The 20,887-nt window shown below is 38.3% G+C and overlaps 1 protein-coding gene across 2 annotated transcripts in view; it reads right to left on the bottom strand.

The window, feature by feature from the left end:
• The window catches only part of CCDC192 (coiled-coil domain containing 192), a 211,715-nt gene that overhangs the window by 11,456 nt on the left and 179,372 nt on the right, over positions 1–20,887 (bottom strand). The window contains exon 7 of one of the 2 annotated variants that reach the window (XM_045058581.1): positions 3,977–4,793. The exons of the other annotated variant lie outside the window; for it this stretch is intronic. Within the exon in view, the coding sequence (XP_044914516.1) occupies positions 4,780–4,793 (14 nt within the window). The 3' untranslated portion in view covers positions 3,977–4,779. Of the gene's footprint in view, positions 1–3,976; positions 4,794–20,887 lie in introns of those variants that run through there. 2 annotated transcript variants of the gene reach the window in all.

Genomic DNA, 20,887 nt, shown 5'->3' with positions numbered 1-20,887 from the left:
ATGTAAAGCATCAACCAGAGGAAGCTCTGAGGGCTCCATCCATAATTCTCAGCAAGCTTGTCAGAGTACTTTAGAAATAGGGAGGTATGGTAGACAGAATAGTGCCCTCCCCCCAACAAAGGTGTCCACAAAGTTATACAGAATAAGTGACCCCAAAGATGTCCCCCAAACTGTGAATATGCTATCTTACATGACAAAAGGGACTTTACAGATGTGTATAAGTCAAAGATTTTGAGATGGGAAAATTATTCTAGATTATCTGGGAGGATTTTACATAATCACAAAGTTCCTTAGAGGAAGGAGGTAGAAAGTCAGAGACAAAGAAATTCCTGAAGATGTTACTGCTGACTTTGAAGACAGAGAAAGGAACCACATGCTAAGGGATGCAAGTGGCCTATAGAAGCTGGAAAAGGCAAAGAAACAGGTTCTACCTGAGAGCTGCTGTAAGGAACACAGTCTGTTGATGCCTTGATTTTAACCTAGTAACATCTGTTTTGGACTTGTGATCTCCAGAATTATAAAATAATAAACTTGTGTTGTTATAAGACACTAAACTTGTGGTAGTTTGTTACAGCAGTAATAGGAAGCAAATATAGAAGGGAAAACTAACAAGTATCTGAGTAATGAGAAAAATCTATCCATTATAGGATTCCCAGAAAGCTCATTGAGGTGTAAAGTCACCAAAGACTTGGATGTCCACAAAGGGCAACTGAAGGTGTCCAAACACCCAGAGAGTTCTGGATTCCAGACCTTCTTGCATCCTCTGGAATCCTATACCATTGTTATTCTCTCTTCCTTACAAATGTCAACCTTCCTACTGGCTCCAAGCCATTATCGCTTAAATGTACTCATTTGGTACCATCTTAAAAAGGAAATAAAACCCTTTCAGTGCTTAATGCCCTTTCATCTATTGCTCTATCACTATTGTCCCCTTTACTGTCAGAGAGTTGTCTATACTCTGACTCCCTTTCCGCATACCTTTCTCATTGTTAACCCAGTGCACTCTAGCTTTTGTTTTCCATTACATTATTCACTTTGGCCTTGCTGAGCCTACTGGTGTTACAGAATCCATCGGACTTGCTTTAATGTCCATCTTGAATGGCCTCTGAACATTTGCAATTGTTGACAGGCTCCCATAACACTGTTCCCTTGACTTCTGTAATAGGACACTCTGTTTTCCTCCAAACTTTCTGGCTACTCCTTTAGTCTCATTTTGTGGGTTCCTCTTCAGAGTAATTACTGCTTGGAGATCCTTGAACTCTTGGTCTTAAGCTTTATTCTTACTCTCTGTGGGTGTTCTCTGTGGCCTTGGTTGCAATCTATTTGCGTGAATGCTGCCCCAGTTTACAACACGAGGTGAGACCTGAGCTCTGAACCTGGGGCTCCCTCCATTGAACTCATTATGTAACTTCCAAAATTAATTTCCTTTCTGTATTCCCTGAGTAAAATGGCAACATCACACATCTTCCACTAAAATCAGAAATCTGAGCATTATTTTGGATTTCTCCCTTACTCTTATCCTCTTCCATCTCTCTTGTCACTAAGTCCTCTTGATTCATATGTCTAAATAGCTCTTAACTTTGTCTAATTGTCTCCATACCCATTAGATCAGGCAATATACGCTTGTAACATCCTTCAGCTTGTACTTGTCATTCAAATACTGTGTTCTTAATTTCCATAGAGTACTATTTTATGAAGAACTTTCCTAGACTCCATTATTTCTTCATGTTAGTCACTTTATGGAAATATAATAGATGGCCATAAGGAAATAACGGTTGGTGGTACTCACTTTTCAGATGATACAAATGGACTTTACAGTGACACACCTGAGAATTTGGACTTCTCTTGTTGGGATCTCCAAGGTTCAGCTCAGAAGAGATCAGGAAAAATGTGGGTTTTAGAGAAGAAGTCCTGTAGTTAGTTGAAGTGCATGAGAGGCAATGGCAGAGTTGAAGTGGGTAGGAAAATATCAAAGTGCACCCTTGAGAGGAATAGTTCACAGAAACAGGCACTGCTTATCAATCTTACCTCCTGTACAAGTGTAACTTCTTTTTAATTGTTTTTTTACTTTTATGTAACTTGCCTTTGGTTTACATTTCACAGTAAGAAGATAGCAGTAAGAAATGGACTCAGGGAAGGATGAATGCCCAGGGATGTCTCTGCTAAGGTAAATTAGAAGCATAAAAAAGCTCTGTTCCTGGGGCACCTGGGTGGCTCAGTCAATTAAGCATCTGCCTTCAGCTCAGGTCATGATCTCACAGTTCATAGGTTTGAGCCCTGCATTGGGCTTTGTGCTGGTATTTCTGTACTGGCAGCTTGGGACCTGGAGCCTGCTTTGGTTTCTGTCTGTCTGTCTGTCTGTCTGTCTGTCTCTCTCTCTCTCTCTCTCTGCCCCCTCCTTGGCACTCTGTCTCTCTCTCAAAAATGAATAAACATTAAAAAAAATCTCTATTCTTGATGACAGTGTATGGAACGAGGTTCTTTCAATTCCTCCTAATGGAATGCCATTCCAATTTTATCAGCTTGATTTTATTTTTTGAAATGTCAAGATGTAATTTCATCTTCAAATTACAAAACATAATTCAAAAGTGATGGAGAAATTCCCCATGAGGGAATTCAAACAAACTTTTCTTTATTAGGAAATCTTTTGATATTTGGTACAAATGTTAATTTTCATAGATATTTCCCCCACTAGTTACCTCTTTCATCACATAATTTATATGCCTTCAAAACATTATCAAAGCTAATGGCAAAGGAGTTATTTTCAGGGTGGGCTTAAACTGAAAGCACTATAGAGAAGCACAAAAAGATGCCAAGGCAACTATTGAAATTCTTAGCAAAATGCTTCTATTCTGATACTGGAAAGTTTTGTAATATTTTTTAAATGTATTATATATTAGTATTTGAAAAATAATATATATGATTTTTAGAGGTGTCAAATAACTTACATAACTATGATTTCACTTTGTCTCCTCTTTCCATATCACTCCCCTTCATAATTGTAAGAAATGAGGGAAAGAGAGAGAAAAGGTAAGTGAGAAAGGAAATAAACATTTACATAGCACCTACTGTGTCACTTTACTAAGAACTTGCTCAGCAAATCACACAAAGCGCAATAAATGTTTATATCTGGTTTTCATTATTACAACCAATACCACCACAATTCATGGATAGGTCATGGGTATGAAATACATTGGCCACTTTTTGTCCTCATCGACCCACCTACCCTTACCATCAGGTACCCATGCAAGCCCAATGTAAGCCCTGTCCTATTGGCATCTCCTCCAGGTCTGGAGTCACAACTTATCCTTTGGGAAATATTCTGAGCATTTCTCAGTTGTTTATGGAATATTCCTAGCTTTGAAATAAGAAAACAATAGGCTGGGTGTCTCATTCATTTTTGTTTCCATCTATTATTAATTTCTGATCCAGAAAAATGCTAAGATAATAGGAATGCTAGGAACTGGCAGCAGGATTACCATTAAGATTTGTGGGCATTTATTCTGGCTACTTTCCAAGATGGCCCTCCCAGTGTCTTCTGGTTCTAACCACCTGGATAAATAAAAGCTTAGGGGCACATTAATTTTCATCAGGGTAAGTTCTCATTTTGTCTCTAGCTTAAGATATGTCATTTAATTATTATTTAAATTGTTTAATGTGAACTAATTAGCTCTTTTCTTCACACCACTTGAAGTGAATCTTCAAGTGGCAAAGTATACCCAAAATTGTGAAAGTATTTGTTACTTTTTTCTTTTAATTTTTTTTCACTGTTTATTTATTTTTTGAGAAACAGAGCGAGGCAGAACATGAACAGGGGCGGAGAGAGAGAGAGGAAGGCACAGAATCAGAAGCAAGCTCCAGGCTCTAAGCTGTCAGCACAGAGCCCGACGCGGGGCTTGAACTCATGAACCATGAGATCATGACCTGAGCCGAAGTGGTATGCTCAACTGACTGAGCCACTCAGTTGCCCCAAGTATCTGTTACTTTTTAAGACTAAGTTTGGATTTAATCAATTATGCAAGATTATTTTTACTAGGAATTAGACTCAAGGAATTAATATTATATTATGAATACAGATAGTACTCAAGTTATAATGGCTCACCTTTACAGTTTTTGACTTTATGATGGTGTGAAAGTGATATACATTCAGTAGAAACCATAGTTCAAATTCTGAATTTTGATCTTTTCTGGGGCTAGCAATATGGAGTATGATACTCTGTCATGATACTGGGCAAGGGACTGTGAGTCATAGCTTCCTGTGAGCCACATAATCATGAAGGTAAATATCTGATATGTTTACAATCACTCTTTACCCATGTAGCCATTCTGTTGTTCACTTTCAGTACAGTATTTAATATATTACATGAGATATTACAAACTTGGTCATAAAGTAGTCCTTGTGTTAAATGATGTTTCCCAGTTGTAGGCTAGTGCAAGTATTCTGAGCACATTTAAGGTTGGCTAGGCTAAATAAACTATGATGGATATTCTGTAGGTGAGTTCTATTAAATGCATTTCTGACTAACAATGTTTTTAACTTAGAGTGGATTTATCAGAACATCATACCATTATAAGCCAAGGAACATCTGTACATGAGTCAGGGTGATTTCAACTCCAAGTAACAGATCAGGTGACTATCACCAACTTAGACAATGGAGAGTTTATTATTGCATGTAAGGTGAAATCTGCGGAATTGCAGGGTTAGCTCACTTTGTGGCTCAGGAAAGCCAGGTTGGCTTCTCTTGTTTGTCCTTCCTATTTGCAAGATGGCTATATTCTTCACAGGATGTTGTCTAAAAGTTGGAAGAGAAAGGAGTCTTGGTCTGCCCTTTTTAAGTATTAAACTTTCCATGATGCTGTCAGCAGAATTTACCTTATTCACTTTAGTCCATAGTTATATCATATTCCTAAAGAATCCCTTGACAAGGAAATAGAATGACTATGATTGGTTAAAACTAATAAACATACATGTTTCTTGAAGTACATTATCTGCCTAAATGATGAATAAAATTGGAGTTGTATTAAGAAGGATGACGAATAATGTCTTTTATGCAGGTGACTAATAGCATCTACCACAGTTAACAAAATTGTTAAAAATGCCATAGAGGAGTTCCTGGCCGGCTCAGTCAGTAGAGCAAGTGACTCTTGATCGCAGGGTCATGAGTTCAAGCCCCACATTGTGCGTAGAGCTTACTTAAAGAAAAAACAAAAAAGCTAATAATAGTGTATTATTCAGTAGTTTTTATGTGTCCAAAAAGCTGAAAGCCTAACTCTAAGTGGCTTAAGTAATAAAGAAAATGTATTCACTCCAGATATAGGGCTAGTTTCTGAAAAGAATTGAGCTAGTAGTCCCAGTGATAGAACTGAAGATCATCTGGTCTTTCTGCTCTTTCTTTACAATGTCTGCTTCTTCCTAAGCCTAGCACTACTCTGGTAGCCAGATGACTGCCACTGTCTTCTTGGGATGACTCTCCTTCTTCTGTCTAGGGTCTCTACCCTATCTACTAAAGAAAAATAGGAGGCTTTTTTCCCCCTTAATCTTAAGCAAATATCCCTCACATCCCATTGGCTTGGATTACTAGCTGATCTCTCAACCAGTGGATGGGCTAAGCAATTGATGTTTAAGCTTATAACATTGTAGTACATTTAAAGCAATGCTATTTATAACAGTAATTTTCCTTCTTTATTTAAAAAAAATATTTAGTTATTTTTGAGAGAGAGAGAGAGAGAGAGAGAGAGAGAGAGAGAGAGAGAGAGAGAGAGAGAGCACGAGTGGAGGAGGGACACAGAGAGGATCTGAAACAGGCTCCAGGCTCCAAGCTGTCAGCACAGAGCCCCACACAAGGCCCAAACTCACAAACTGCCAGATCATGACCTGAGCTGAAGTCAGACGCTCAACCAACTGAGCCACCCAGTTGCCCCATATAATATTAATTTTCTGACAGAAGTGGAAAAAAGTCAGGAAGGCAAAATGTATGAATCAACGATGAATAAAGAAAGACCTCTCTCAATTATTAGGAGTTTAATGTTGTAGCCATTTCCCTGGCAAGAGTTTCAATAAATTGAATAATTCTTGTCTGGAAGATAGCTTAAAATTAAACACATCATAAAAAATCAAATGGATAGGAAATATCTAGTAAAAGCACACCAGCATCAAAATTCTAGCAGAAGAAGAAGCTGGTTGTTCTGGATGCAATGTGTTGGTTTTGAGAAAGATGATGTTACTCATTGTGACATTTTGATATTGAGGAAACTGAATTAATTACTTCTTGGCTAAAGAACACACACAGAATTCAGTTAGTTTAGGCTTACATTTGCCTTGGATACTTATCATTCGAAGAGACTTTTTAAATCTAAATAATAAGAGATATTTTTAATAGTGTATATTTTTTAGTGTACAGTGATGTTTAATGCCCAGGATGTCAACATTTCTAAAATGACAGCTACACACATCACAAAGTAAAAATACAGATATATTTATAGTATATTATATTCATATATATATTTATACATTCTAAAATATACCCTTGGACAAATTAATAGTGTCCAAGAGCCAGGAAGTGAATTATATAATTCAGGATGGGAAGGGAGAGTAGCTTCCGAAAGATGCAAGAGGAGGGTTTGGAGCCTACACCTACATAGATCTTCACTGTAATAAGTACTTAAACTTCTGGACAAATCAGCCCCTCTTTGTATCAGCCTCATCATTTATAAAACAAAAATATTAATCTATATGATCGATGAAATTTTTTTTTTTTTTTTTTTGATTCTAGAGTCCTCTGATTGTACTAGGGACTTTGAACTTCTGGGCGTAAATTCTAAACTTATTTTGCATTGTTTACATGTTGTTAGTTTACATGTTGCCATTTACGCTCCTTATGCCTGGTATAACAGCCCATACTACATCTGTATTGCCCAGTAGCGGGTCCATGATAAGTGCCAGATTCTTGCTGAGTTAAATTGGAAACAATTATGGTGACTATGACTCTGTCTTCTTTAAAAATGGATGGGTAGGAGTGAAGGGCTTATTTAGTATTCTTCTAATGTCACGATGACCCCAAAACTTCTCATCAGTCTTTTCTTATAGAAAAATGGCCAAAAGGGCCAAAGTTGAGCAGAAAAAATACTTCTTAAGGTTTCCAGCTTCCTGGAAATTATGAACCCTATTCATGGTCAACCACAAAGTTAGATATTTGCATATGAGCATGAGTCTCTCAAATGTGGAAAATAAGAATGCTGCCAAGTAAGAATTTCAATTAAAACTGTAAAAAAAACATTTTTAAAATTGGTTCTATATTAATAACTGCTATAATAAATGTTATTAAAACTTAAATCTTCAGATTATCTTCTCTCTGCAAGGATGATACAGGGGTGCAGGTGTGTGTGTATCTGTGCTTGTATAAACAAATGTCTGTATGGTACAAAAATACCAAAGAGGAAGTAGATAACGTGACATGGGAAGTAATAGAGGGTAAGTGGCTGCTATCCAATGGGGAATCTTTCATCTGGACTTAGCCCACCTGAAAGTCGAACTCTCTGTCTAAATAGCCCATGCTGCCTCTGTAGTACAGGGTATATAGAAGTACAGAGAGACAGAGAAATAGACAGAAAGAAGGAGAGAAGGAAAATGAGACCTAGAAAAGGAGCCTAGTAAAAGAAAAAGCTACAGGACTGAGCATTTGCTGGGCAAATTTTGCAGAGGATGCTTTGGAAAATAGTGACTCTTTCTGGGTGTTGTATGGAAACCAATTTGACAATAAATTTCATATTTAAAAAAAAAAAGAAAATAGTGACTGTTTAAAGTCCCTGCACAGTCTTGTGCAGCAAACAAAGTAGAATCTGCTATAAAACTTCAGTGACAAAAAGACTCTGTGCCTTGAGAGAGAACCTGGTACAACTGGAGATAGGGAGACTGGGAATTGTATGCTTTGTGCACAGAAGCTGTGATACGAGAGAGTGACTCTACCATGTACAGTCTGAAACTGGGACAGTGCAAGGGGTAGGAAAGAACAGGGAATCTTGCAGGTCAATGGTAATGGTGCAGAATATGGGCAGGAACAGGAAGGAGTTGTTTCCTTATCCACAAATTCCTTAAATTGGATTGGAAAGTAATGTAAGAACTACATGGTTTGGGGCGGGGGGGGGGGGGGCGCCTGGTTGACTGATCACTAGAGCCTGTGACTCTTGATCTCAGGGTTGTAAGTTCGAGCCCCACATTGGGTGTAGAGATTACTCAAAAATAAAATCTTTAAAAAAAAAAAAAAAAGAACTACATGGTTTACTGAAAGTGACTTTGGAAAACTGTATATAGTGTGTCCCATACTTGGCTTTAGGCCTTCCCAATCTTTCATCTTGACAATGTTCTGAGTCAAAGAACCCTTTAGATGTTGTTAGAGATAGGCATGGGAACCAGGTGGAAGCATCTGACTCTAGCAATCAAGTATCTAGAGTGGTAGAACTGGATGAGCAGCATCATTTTCCAAGTGCTGGTGGAATCAGTTGTGATCCTATCTGGATGTGTCACACATTCCGTGTGCATACGTACATTCTATATACACATACAGATAAGCGTGGCCAGAAGTCTGTAGAGACCAGGAGAATAATACAATCCACCCAATGCAAGGTTGTCAACTGCCTTTCCATCAGTGCTATATACTTCTACCCAAAAACAAATTAACATAAAAGTTTGATTTCATAAAACATTGTAATGGATTAATATTGATGAGGAGAGAAGTGTAAACAAATGGAATAATATAAATCAGCATTTCTGAATGGGGCTTATTTGTTTTGGAGATTTGGACAAAGTTGTTTATCCTGAAAAGTGCCTCTTAGGCCTTAGGGATAAAACAGTCACTAGAAACTAGTCTACTCTCAGGGGAAAATACAAATAAATGCTCATTTCTCCTTCTGTTATGTGTAAGAAGTTTGTTTGTATCAACAATCTGTTAGTTGTCTAAGTTGCAAGACCAAGAATTGCAAATATTCTCTAACACCACATACACTCCATGATGAAAGCAAGCATTTTGAGAAGTATTAGAATAATTTTACATGTAATATACCCACCTTCATTTCCTATAGAGTTAAACAGGATTGTGGGTAGAATGATATGTAAGAATTGTTTTCTTTCTGTGGAACATAACACTATAGTGTGAGTATTTATGGAAAGGAGCAATCTTTCTTCAAACTGGGACCCCTCCAATGAACTTGCTGTATGAGCTTGGCAGAATGACTAAAACTTTACCGTGCTTCAGTTTCTTCATCTGTAAATAGGCCTATCAATACACCAATATAGTACCTCATAGGGGCGCCTGGGTGGCTTGGTCGGTTAAGCATCCGACTTCGGCTCAGGTCATGATCTCAGGGTCCGTGAGTTCAAGCCCCGTGTCAGGCTCTGTGCTGACAGCTCAGAGCCTGGAGCCTGTTTCAGATTCTGTGTCTCTCTCTCTCTCTGCCCCTCCCCTGTTCATGCTCTGTCTCTCTCTGTCTCAAAAATAAATAAACGTTAAAAAAAATAAAGTACCTCATAGAACTGTAAGAGAATTATGTGGGTTAATAAATATTAAGCTCTTAAGGTAGTGCCTGGTACATAATAGTTGCTAAAGAAATGTTAACTGTAGTAGTATTATTGTATATCTGCAATTTCTAAGCACATTCCCTGAATGAAAGTTTCCTTGATTATTATCTTCCTATAAATTAGCTGATGTTTCCCTTTAATAGAACAGTCAAATAGAAGTTTCCATTTGTATAGGTTGACAATTCCATAGCTCTTTTCCCAAAATCCTAGAAGCTCTGGAAAAAGAAAGTTTTTCATAGCTCATCTGGTGGCAAAATCTGACCTGACCTGATCTGAATTCATTTGGCAGCAAAATCTGATGCTAGCTGATGGAAAGCTATTTATAGTATTTAGATAACCCATTCAGTGTAAATATTGTATGAATATATTTGATTGTGGAATATTGTCCCTGTTGGGATTACCTTTCAACTTTGAAAAATTCTGCATTTTGAAACATATTTGGTCTCCCAGTTTCAGATAAGAGATTGTAGACCTATACTAGTCAGGATAGACAGTATAGAAGAAATTTCCATCTGTGGCTCTGCAAGGCAAGATTTATTAAGCAAGGTTGTGAGTGTCTCCAATTATAAACATCCTGAACCAATCAGCCTTCCACATCCAAAAAATGTGAAACTTATTTCCTCCATGACATTCATTATCACTAGATCAGTCTTCTCTCCTACTTGTCCTTTCTGCTGTAATTTCCAAGGGGCAGTTATTTTGGTATTGGAACATTTATTCTAATAATTCTACTCCTTCCAATTGTTTTCTTCTCTTCCTTACCTTCTCTAACCTCCGTCCATATTCATACAAACACACGAAAAAGTACAAGTCAAAACAAATTCAAATGTTGTGCAGTCACTAGGTTGTACACCTGAAACTAATATAATATTTTATGTCAACTATACTTCGCTAAAAAAAAAAAAACACAAAAAACGAAAAAAAAAACACCTCAAATTGTTGGTGGTAGGTATATATTCCCTCAACCGTATTCTTGATTGCCTTTTCCACCTTCCTCAACTTGGGATAAGTGAAGAATTTCAGACGGATGGGTCTTGCTAACCATATTAACTCCCATTTTGCCCTCTAGCAAATGTCCTATTAGTGCGAGCCATTGGTTGAAGAATTGTCTGGTCTTCAGGCAATTCATCTGGTTTTATCTCAGGAAGTTGACTGGCGATCTCAATCTAAAAGGCCTGTAGTTGTTAATGACTCCTAAAATCTTCAGAGACGTCTAGGAGAAAATTCTACACCTCCTTCCTCTGTGTCTCCAGGGGACCTAAAGTCATGTGACTTACAAGTCTCCAAAATAGACCATCTCCACATCGGATTTAACTACAGTAACTACAGCTAGGTTTCAAAATTTGATCTCATAGTTCTTATAGGAAGCAGCAGTCTAGGTGGAACTGAACCTGAAAATCTTTTTGTTCCAGTGTGCTTAGGAGGTGTTCTGTCTTTTGTGTTCAGAGAGGCCTCAGGATGTAGAACTACTTACTTACCAACAGTAAAGAGGTAAATGTAGGCTTATAACAGATACTAATTCAAAATAGTGAAGCATTCAAGTCCCAGTGAGGTAAAGACTCAGTTTGGAAAGAAGTATGGTAAAGTGTTGTCTGTATCTGAATACTTCCTGGGCCATTTACTCATTATGTGTCCTGGAGTAAATGACTTCTTCGGACCTCATTTTCTTGGTCTATATAATAGCCATCATAATACTGGTTTTATAGAAACCCACCCCCCCTCACAACAAAAAATTACTCAGCTGGAATTCAAATTAGATCTGTTTTGACTCCAAAACCACTGATCTCGTTCCTGCATCTTGCTATCTCTGGAAGGTTCACACATGAAACAGAACATTTCTTCTGCTGCTAAACACCATAGCTAGGTATTAATGTAGCATGAAAGAGCTTTTGGACAGTGTAGCTTTTGATGATAGGACAAGGTATTTGATGAAGGCTACACGCAGAACACGGCTTTACTAAAATTCAATTTGCTTTTAAATTTCAAAGACTACCTTGTCCTAAGTAACAAGCTGACAGGAGGGACAATCTGGAGCTGGTTGTGGTTCTTTCACGGTTAGGTGTCAACCTGGTTATGTGGTACCACAGAGCAAGCCTTAGCAAGTCTTCTAGGAAGCGTTGCGGAACTCAATGAGAACTGAACAGGGGAGAAGAAACCGTACCAGAGATTTTAGTTACTTATAAAAATCTAATCAGAGAGTGAAAAATCCTTCTTCCCGAAAATACCACATATACTGGATATGACAGCTCCATTGAACACCTTATTTATTACCCAAAGGGATCTGATCCAGATAAGAGGCTGCACCCATTATCAAGGAGACAGTTTTTTCCTGTGCTTTCTGTAAATGCACAAGCCGTTGGGTTCCTGGAAGACTTCAAGTTCCACAATCCCTCTATATAGAGTTTAGATATCATACTTAAAAGAAAAAAAAATGGGGAGTACAATTTTTTTTCCTATCCCCAGGAACTTGTTTCCGTTGGTCATAACAGGAGAACAGCTATACAACCTGTTGGTAGACCCTGTCCACGAAAATGCACAACTTAGGCTTGATAGGGAGCCTACTGGAAGGGCAGCCTGAAGACACCACCTTATGTTAGTAGCATTTCCTTGCTTGATATTTTCTTGTTTCCTGACAAAAACTTTTTTTTGGTAGGAGGTGGTGGAGGGTGGGAGATAAGTGGGCATAGGGCTTAAAATAACTGGGTAAAGCACTTAAAATGAGGCAAGAATAGGGAATTGTGGTATTAATACACTCCCTCCTTCTCAGTTTTACCCTATGTAGTCATCCCTTCTATGTTCCAAGAAGACAAAATCTCTCTATATGTGAATATCCGTCCATAAATATAAATCATGGAGCATTCCAACTTAGGCTGAGAGGAATACCGTACATGCGTGCATTTTTAGCTTCCTACGATCAGTGTATGGGAGAAGGTGTAGGAAATGTCCATTTCAATTACAAGTAAGTGACTACCTCTGGAATCATGAAGAATTCCCAAGTTTAAATAATAGCAGCAGGCTTATTGTCCAGTTTTTCTTCAGGCTTCGGAATGCACTGGACAATCTTTAGTATTTGCACATCTACATCTGTGTCCTCTCCTCTGGCATGTAAGCTCCTTGGGGATGGAGATACATTATCACCTGGCTCCCTGTCTTCAGGGCTTGCACACTTAGTGGCTCACACTGGTGTTTCACAAAGGTTGGTTGATGTCTTCACAATATTGTAGGGCTCAACGTATGCCTTGTGAAATTTAAGAAAGCGATCTCCGTTGTCGGATTTGATGATGGGACTAGTTGTAAAGGGGCATTGTTCAGAACTATTTTGTGTCCTTGTTGGATGATGTGCTATATATAGCTTGAAGGTCACATTTTGCATAAAAGTAAATATCTCAGCTGGCTCCTATAAGCCATTCAGAGCAAGTTTGTTTATGTCCAATAAAATTACACAATGCATGAAGCTACAGGAAACTCATATTCTATCTTCATTTTCCAGCTAAATTAGGCTCTAAGAAAGGAAATAGGCTTCTCTCTCACAGCCTACCACTTTTAAACAACCTCAAAGGCCTATTCCCCATGGGTTATACTTTGGCAGAACACTGATGTTAGCTTGTATATGGGGTCATGTGAAATACTGTGATCTGGACAGTCACTGGTCCACTGTTTACTACTGGATACTACCTTTCTTATGGCTCCTGCATGAGAACAGAAAATTCCATGTTTACCGCAATGGGGAAACAATGGGAATGGTAGGGGGAGTTGTGTTACATACAACTATTTAAACTCCTGTATATTTATTCGGTTCTGAACAATTACTAGATCAATGCTGGGAGTTTACTGTTGTCTAGATTTCCCTATTACACACAGAATCATTTAGAAGCACAAATGGAATGTTCCTTTTATATTACATCGTTCTGCCCCACTCCCTTGCTAATAATAAAGTTGGATACGTTAACCAGCAAATCTGAGAAAGGTACAGCATTGGTTCATTTGAACATGACTTCTTTGTAATGACTTAGGAAGCCAGTATCAAATGCTGGCACCCTTCTTGTCTTCTGAGCTTTTGAATTTTCTGTTCGGTGAGGTTGCCAAAGGCTTCTAGGGACCCAGTACATCAGGATCCAGTTTAAAGAGAAATCAACAGAGAATTTTACTGCACATCACCTTGAAAGCCATACAGGCATATGTCATTTTGCAGATGGACAAGCAGGACAGAAAGGGTCTAGCCTCTAGCTTCAGGGAGCAGGTGCAGACCTGAAATCACCTTGGGGCTCTGGAGACGCAGGAAGGTCAGCTTGTCTTTGTAGCACATGCTGATTGTCTCCATCATCTTAGCGTCACTCCCTCTGTGTGATCTGTTTGACGTGTCTCTTTCACACAGGTGTTTGGCTTGGCAGACCCAGCGGAAGTAAGGAAACTGTGCCAAAATTAAAATGAGCACGTTTTGAAAATACTGAAATTTGATCCTTGTACAGATGTTCTTTAATAGGAGAGCTAATAAAAAACATCTCAGAGATGAATTGAGATTATGGTCTTCCGTAAGAAATGAAATAATATTTATAAGCCATTTTATCAAGGCTTGAGCTTTTCCATTTCTCTCTCTTGACCAGAAAAATAAAAATAAAAGAAACCATTTGTCATTAGTACAATAAAATTCAGTGTATCATCATCTTTGCACTTTATAACTAAAACTTAAAACCAAAACAAAACAGCCTCTCTTTATGAGAAGGCACCTTTGGACCTTCTGGTGTCAGAAAAATACAAGTGCTGCATCCAGTTCTTTCGTTAAGCAGCCATATGATGAGGGACAAATTGTTTAACTTTACAGCATGTACAGCTGCTGAGATTGGGCCCATCGAATACTAATGGCACAGAAGACTACAAAGAAGGCAGAAAATCAAAAAGTTGCAAACAGGTTCAAAAGGGAAAAAAGAAAACGTTTCTTATATGCAACCCATCTTGAAGAACTTATTTATCCATGTCTAGTGTGGTATGCCTCAAAATTTAATTGATTTCTTGTTTTTTTATCCATCTCCCATTGTCACTTGGAAGCCAGGGGAAGATAATGAACCTGAACTTGCCCGCTCAGGGTTTTTACATCCCTCTAGTTGAAAACTGTCGCCTCTCTGTCCCCACAGCATTTAAGTCAGTTCTGGGGTCTTCTCGCCATTTTATCTGATACTTTGCCATAGTAAACACCACACTGCTGAGGTTTGACAAAAAGGTGCCTGATACTTAGGTTGTCCTGCTGTGAGGTCACTGTTGTCCCCATGCTTTCTTGTATCCTTTGCTGATTGCTTTCGGTTGAGCTGGTTTCAGCTGCTTTTCAAATGTCGCAGTGGAACTGGTCATTGAGGACCCTGGTGTCTTCTCTAGGTCTCAAACCAGTCTCCTTGCCCCAACCCTAGCTCTCATGGAGTTTCAGCTCTTTAGTCCCTCCCTCCTCACCCCAGATGGGGCACAAGAGAATGCCTGTATTTCCTGGACTAGTATCTGAGATATGGGGAATCAGAGATGCTGGCCGGTCAGTAAGGGATACCTAGGAGGACAGACTCATCAGGCTATGTAGCATAGCATTGAATTCACCACAGTTCAGTGGGGTGTTTATACTACTGCCCATTGCTTTCTCCCAGGGGTTTGGCCTTGTGTCTTTGGGCACACATCCTTCTCTCTCTTCTCTCTTTGGCATTTCCTTGTCAGGACAGTAAAGTAAGAATTATTTTTATGCCACATAACCTAATCTCCTTTTCTTTTCTTTGGTGCAATCTTGAGCCAGTTCTCCAAGCTTCTGTGCTTAATATATGTTCTAGGATGAAAAATAATAGATTTCCCTTCTTATTGGTAAAAAATGATTGAATATTAGAGGTTCCAACCTTTGAAAAAATAGGATTTTGAGAGATTGAGAAAGTTACTCTTCGTATTCAAAGCGTGATTTTCAAAACTACTATCTTCTTATGGAGCTTTCAAAAATCTCAGTTTGGGAGCACCTGGGTGGCTCAGTTGGTTAAGCATCTGACTTTGGCTCAGGTTGTGATCTCACAGCTTGTGAGTTTGAGCCATGTGCTGACAGCTCAGAGCCTGGAGTCTGCTTCATATTGATTCTGTGTCTCTCTCTCTCTTTGCCCCTTTTCTGCTCATGTTCTGTGTGTGTCTCTCTCAGAAATAAAGACTTTTTTTTTTTAAATCTCAGTTTGAAAGCCAAAGTTAAACAATTACTCTTTGTACTATACAGTTGCCACTGCCTATTTTGTGGAATAAGTCTTAGTCTCAAGGTCTACACTTAATGGCAAAAGGAAATCCGAGGAGAAATAAAAGTAAATTACTAAAACTAGCACTTATATCAGGGTATTTCAAGCCACTTTTTTAGTACTACAAAAATTCAAATCAGAAACCAGTGTGATATTTCTAAGTTTTCCTTGAGCAAGTGATATGATAGCACTAATGTACTTAAATTTTATCAGGGTGTAGTGATGTTAAAACTTATTTGTGATCTACTTGAAGTTTTTATTTTGTTTTGGGAAAGTGAAATGAAAGATGAGACAAGAATGACTGATAATGTTTTAGGAATAATTCTCCTTTATACTTCAGTAAAAATTGAGTTTAGAAAACCTCTTCTTGTAAACTTTATTTCATTTAGTACTTAATAGAAATCCTTAGACCTTCAAGTTTCTAAGGGAAAACCTGACCTGGCCCAAATCAAAGAGTTCTCAAATTACATCACCAGGGGAAATGGTTGGGCTTAGAGTATTAGCATGTTTTAAGTATTTCCCTCTTTAAAATCATCTGTCCTGAGAAAGAACCATAAAGTTTGCTGTTCTAGGGATGAACAAGCAGTGAGATGTGTATAGTCAGTGTGTGTGTAAGACGAGGCATCAGATGGCATGACTCTTCTTCAGAAGAGCAAAATGATGACATTAAGCCACCCTGAATTGTGAGTATATTCTTACAAAACACCAACGCTGAGTAGACAAGAAGCACCTATATTCCCTCCCAAATACACTTCCTAGTTATTACAATTTGATTGCCTTGTCTGCAGAGTTAAATTTTTTTTTAATGTTTATTATTATTTATTTTTGAGAGAGACAGACAAAGTGTGAGCAGGGGAGGGGCAGAGAGAGAGGGAGGCACAGAATCCGAAGTAGGCTCCAGTCTCTGAGCTTTCAACACACAGCTCCACACAGGACTCAAACTCACGAACCGCGAGATCATGACCTGAGCTGAAATCAGAAGCGTAACCAAACTGAGCCACCCAGGCGCCCCACTGCAGAGTTTATACACTGTTGCTATTATGTCTAGAAGCGCTGTGGACTATGAATCAAATATCTAGATTCTAACTTCATATTAACTCAACTGGTTAAACAAAAAAGTATAAGGATTATTATAGGTTTCCTTGGCCATGCTATTTAGAGAAGAGTCACCACAATACCAAAGATTTTGGTGACTTAGTTTTTTCATTTTTCACCACTAGTAATAGATTTAATGGAAATTCAAAATCTTTTGAAGTAAAATTGAGGTTAAATATTTATTTGAGATAGCTAATTAATAGAGAGCCAATTTAAAGTAAAAACAAGGGGCGCCTGGGTGGCTTGGTCGGTTAAGTGTCCGACTTCGGCTCGGGTCACAATCTCACGGTCGGTGGGTTCGAGCCCGGCGTCGGGCTCTGTGCTGACAGCTCAGAGCCTGGAGCCTGTTTCAGATTCTGTGTCTCCCTCTCTCTCTGCCCCTCCCCTGTTCATGCTCTGTCTCTCTCTGTCTCAAAAATAAATAAACGTTAAAAAAAATTAAAAAAATAAAGTAAAAACAAGAAATAGTTGAAAAAATGTTTTCAATGTAAATTAGATAAATTTATAATCTAAATCTAAGGTTTTAGGTTAGATGAAACAATTTGTTCTAAAAGAGAATATTTGAAAACGAATGTTGCCCCGATATAAATGAATTATTTATTTGTCTCGTTTTAAAAAGATTAAAATGCTAACTTGTACATTAGTTCAATATTGTTCATTGGTAGGATTCCTCTTGTAAGCAGCAAGTCAGACATTTTTAATTTCAGAAAAAAAATGGAACACACACACACACAGCCAGTGGTAGGATTTCTCAATGGTAAAAAGATGTCATTTTTTCCAAAACCACAATGAGATAACATTTCATACCCGTTAGGATGGCTGTTATGAAACAAAGAAAAAACACCCCCCAAAATACCAGAAAATACCAAATGTTGGCAAGGATATGGAGAAATTGAACACTTGCACATGGTTGGTGGGGGTGCAAGATGGCACAACATCTGCAGAAAACAGTATGGCAATTCCTCAACAGGCAAAAAAGAAAATTACCATATGATCCAGCAATTGTGATTTTAGATACCTACCCCCCCCCCAGATTGAGGGGGAAATTCCAACAGATATTTGTACACAAGTAGTCATGAGCAGTGTTATTCATAACAGCCAAAACATGGAAACAACTCCAATGTTCACTGACTGATGAATGGCTAAACAAATATGGTAGATGCATATGATAGAATATTACTCAGCCTTCAAAAGGAAGGAAATTTTGACACCTGCTCCAACATGGATGAGTCTTGAAGACACTGTGCTTAGAGAAACAAGTCAGTCACAAGAGGACTAATAGTGAATGATTCCATTTACAGGAAGTACCTAAAATAGTCAAAATTATAGAGACAGAAAATGGAATAGTGGTTACCGAGGGCTGAGGGAGAGGAGTGAGCAGTTAGTGGGCACAGAGTCTCAGTCTGGGATGAGGAAAAACTTCTGGGGCTGGATGGTGGGAATGTTGTCACACCACATTGCGAATGTATTGTGATGCTACCAAATTACACACATGAGAATGGTTAAAATGGTGAATTGTATAGTGCATATATCTTACCACAATTAAAAAGATATGACTTTTGCTTACTCTTAACAACATAACTACTTTCTGACTGCCCTGAGATTTGCCCTCAGGTATAATCTCTGTTCCTGTTGGTTGCTGGCATATATTACCCAATAGTTCTCAATTTTGTCTTCCATCCACTGAAGGAGAGGAATTGGGCAATCTTTCTCTAGCTCTTCTTAAGCTGTTATTATCACCCTGGATGATTAAATGGAAAATATTAAGTCATTACTCTATTTAAACTTGACTATATTTTGGGTTTACTTCTTTTTTTTTTTTTTTTTTTTTTTTACATTCTGGTTCTCTTAGGAAAGCATTTCAGATTGAGAGTTTACTTTTTCATGTCAGTTAAGACCTTTTGATGGCCATTAAGTGTGCAGTTTTCCTGAAATTCATTAATATCTTTGTAAATGTCTTTTAATTTTTAAAACGTTATTTAATTTTATTAGAGAGAGAGTGCTTGAGAGGGGGGAAAGGTCAGGGGAAGGGAGGGAGAGAGTGAGAGTAAGAGTGAGAGTAAGAGAGAGAGAGAGAGAGAGAGAGAGAGAGAGAATCTTAAGCAGGTTCCATGCTCAGAGCTCTCCAATGCCAAGTTCGATCCCACGACCCAAGTCAAAATCAAGAGTTAGATGTTCAACTGACTGAACCACCCCAGGTGCCCCTTGGCAAATGTCTTAAATGTAAAATTTTGGTAGAACAAAAGCAATTTTCATCATACAAATACAAATCTTCGTCGTATAAACTTACCGTGAAAGCATAGAATCTCCATTATCATTACCAGTCAATGACGGGAAAATGAGAATATTATTTCTCACTTAAAAAAATACAAAACTTCTTTTTATTTTCTAAATTAAAATACATTATTGTATGATGAAAACAACACAAATAAGAGGAATATTTTCCCACATGCTATATAAAATTATATATCTCCTAATTGTATGTACAGAGAAATTGAAACATAAATGATACAGCTTAATAGGTTAATAAGAGAGAGGGAATTAGAAAGTAGTTTCCATAATAAACTGGATAGGTTGGATCCTCTGTTTCCTGAAATAGCATTATTCCAAGTAACTCTACCAGTCAAGATAGTCTTGATAAGTCTGCAGAAACAAACAAACCTGGAAATGCCGATAATTTAAAATACAGAACTTTATTTTTCAGTCGTGCAAAATCTTTTGCAAGTCTAGTGGTTCTCCAGGCAGCTCCTTTCTAGCAAAATCTCAGGTATCTGGGCATATGTTTGTGTCTTGGGGCACCACCGTTTAAACAAGAGCCTTCCAATTTGCCCGGGGAAGAGAACTAAAGAGCTGGGCAGGGGAAGAGCGGGGCATTTCGTTGTCTCAGCCTAAGACGTGGAATATGTTACTTAAACTCAAAATCATATGACTCTCTCTGACTGCACAGAGCCTGGAAAAGTTTGGTGACACATGGGCATTCAGTGAGCATGAAATGTGTCTGCTAAAATGAGGTCTTCATTCTGAGCTATTCCAAGTGGTGTGAACTGACCACGTCCTGAGAACTTAGGCCACAGGCTATGTCAGAGTGCCAGAATAATTGCCGTATTAGTTTTCTGTTCCTGCCTAACAAATTGTCACAAACAGCAGCTCAAACAACACAAAACTGCTGTCTTAACAGTTCAGAGGTCAGAAGACTAATGGAGGTTTCACTGAGCTCAAATCATGGTGATGGTAGCGCTATGTTCCTTCTGGAAGCTATAGAAGATTATCGGTTTCTTGCCTTTTCCATTTTCCAGGGGCTGTCCACATGCCTTGGCTCCTGATTGCTATTCTCTGTCTTCATCCTCAGTAATGTTAGATCTCTCTGACCCTTCATGATGACATTTTTCTCTGACCACAGCCAGGCACGGTTCTGTGTTTTTAAGGAGTCATGTCCGTATGGCCCACCTGGATAATCTAGTATAATCGCCTCATCTCAAACTCCTTAATATTAATCACATCTGCAAAATTCCCTTTGCCATGCAAAGTAACATATTGACAAGATCCAGCGTTTAGGATTAGAATACAATTGGCAGGTGGTGGGGATGATTCATTATCTGTTCCGGCCACTTTTTGTCATGATGAAATTCACTCATTTGAATTTAATGTTAATAACTGGTTGCCATCTTAGAACAAAACAGTTTTCAATAGAAGTTTCCATTCCTCTGGATTTTATTTCTTTTTAACAACGATCGGTTTAAATATGGTCCTGTAAATCAGGACTTGAGACCAAGTTTTTATCGTGTCTGCTTGCACTGTCTAGCTATTGTGTGTTTGTCTGTTCCTGTTAGTGCTACTATTAGGAAAACCATTTCAACTTTGTTGGGGTAATTTCCCCTTTTCTGCTCTCAGGCTATATAACTTGGGTGCAGCTGACCTTGCTGAAGGGTCCACTGATGCCCACATAAACCAATCATACCCATCTAAAAATTTGCAT

The sequence above is a fragment of the Felis catus genome, chromosome A1 (genome assembly GCF_018350175.1).
Source record: "Felis catus isolate Fca126 chromosome A1, F.catus_Fca126_mat1.0, whole genome shotgun sequence".
Lineage (NCBI taxonomy): Eukaryota > Metazoa > Chordata > Mammalia > Carnivora > Felidae > Felis > Felis catus.
The sequence above is the reverse complement of the archived record's forward strand: the minus strand, read 5'-3'. Positions and strand labels throughout refer to the sequence as shown.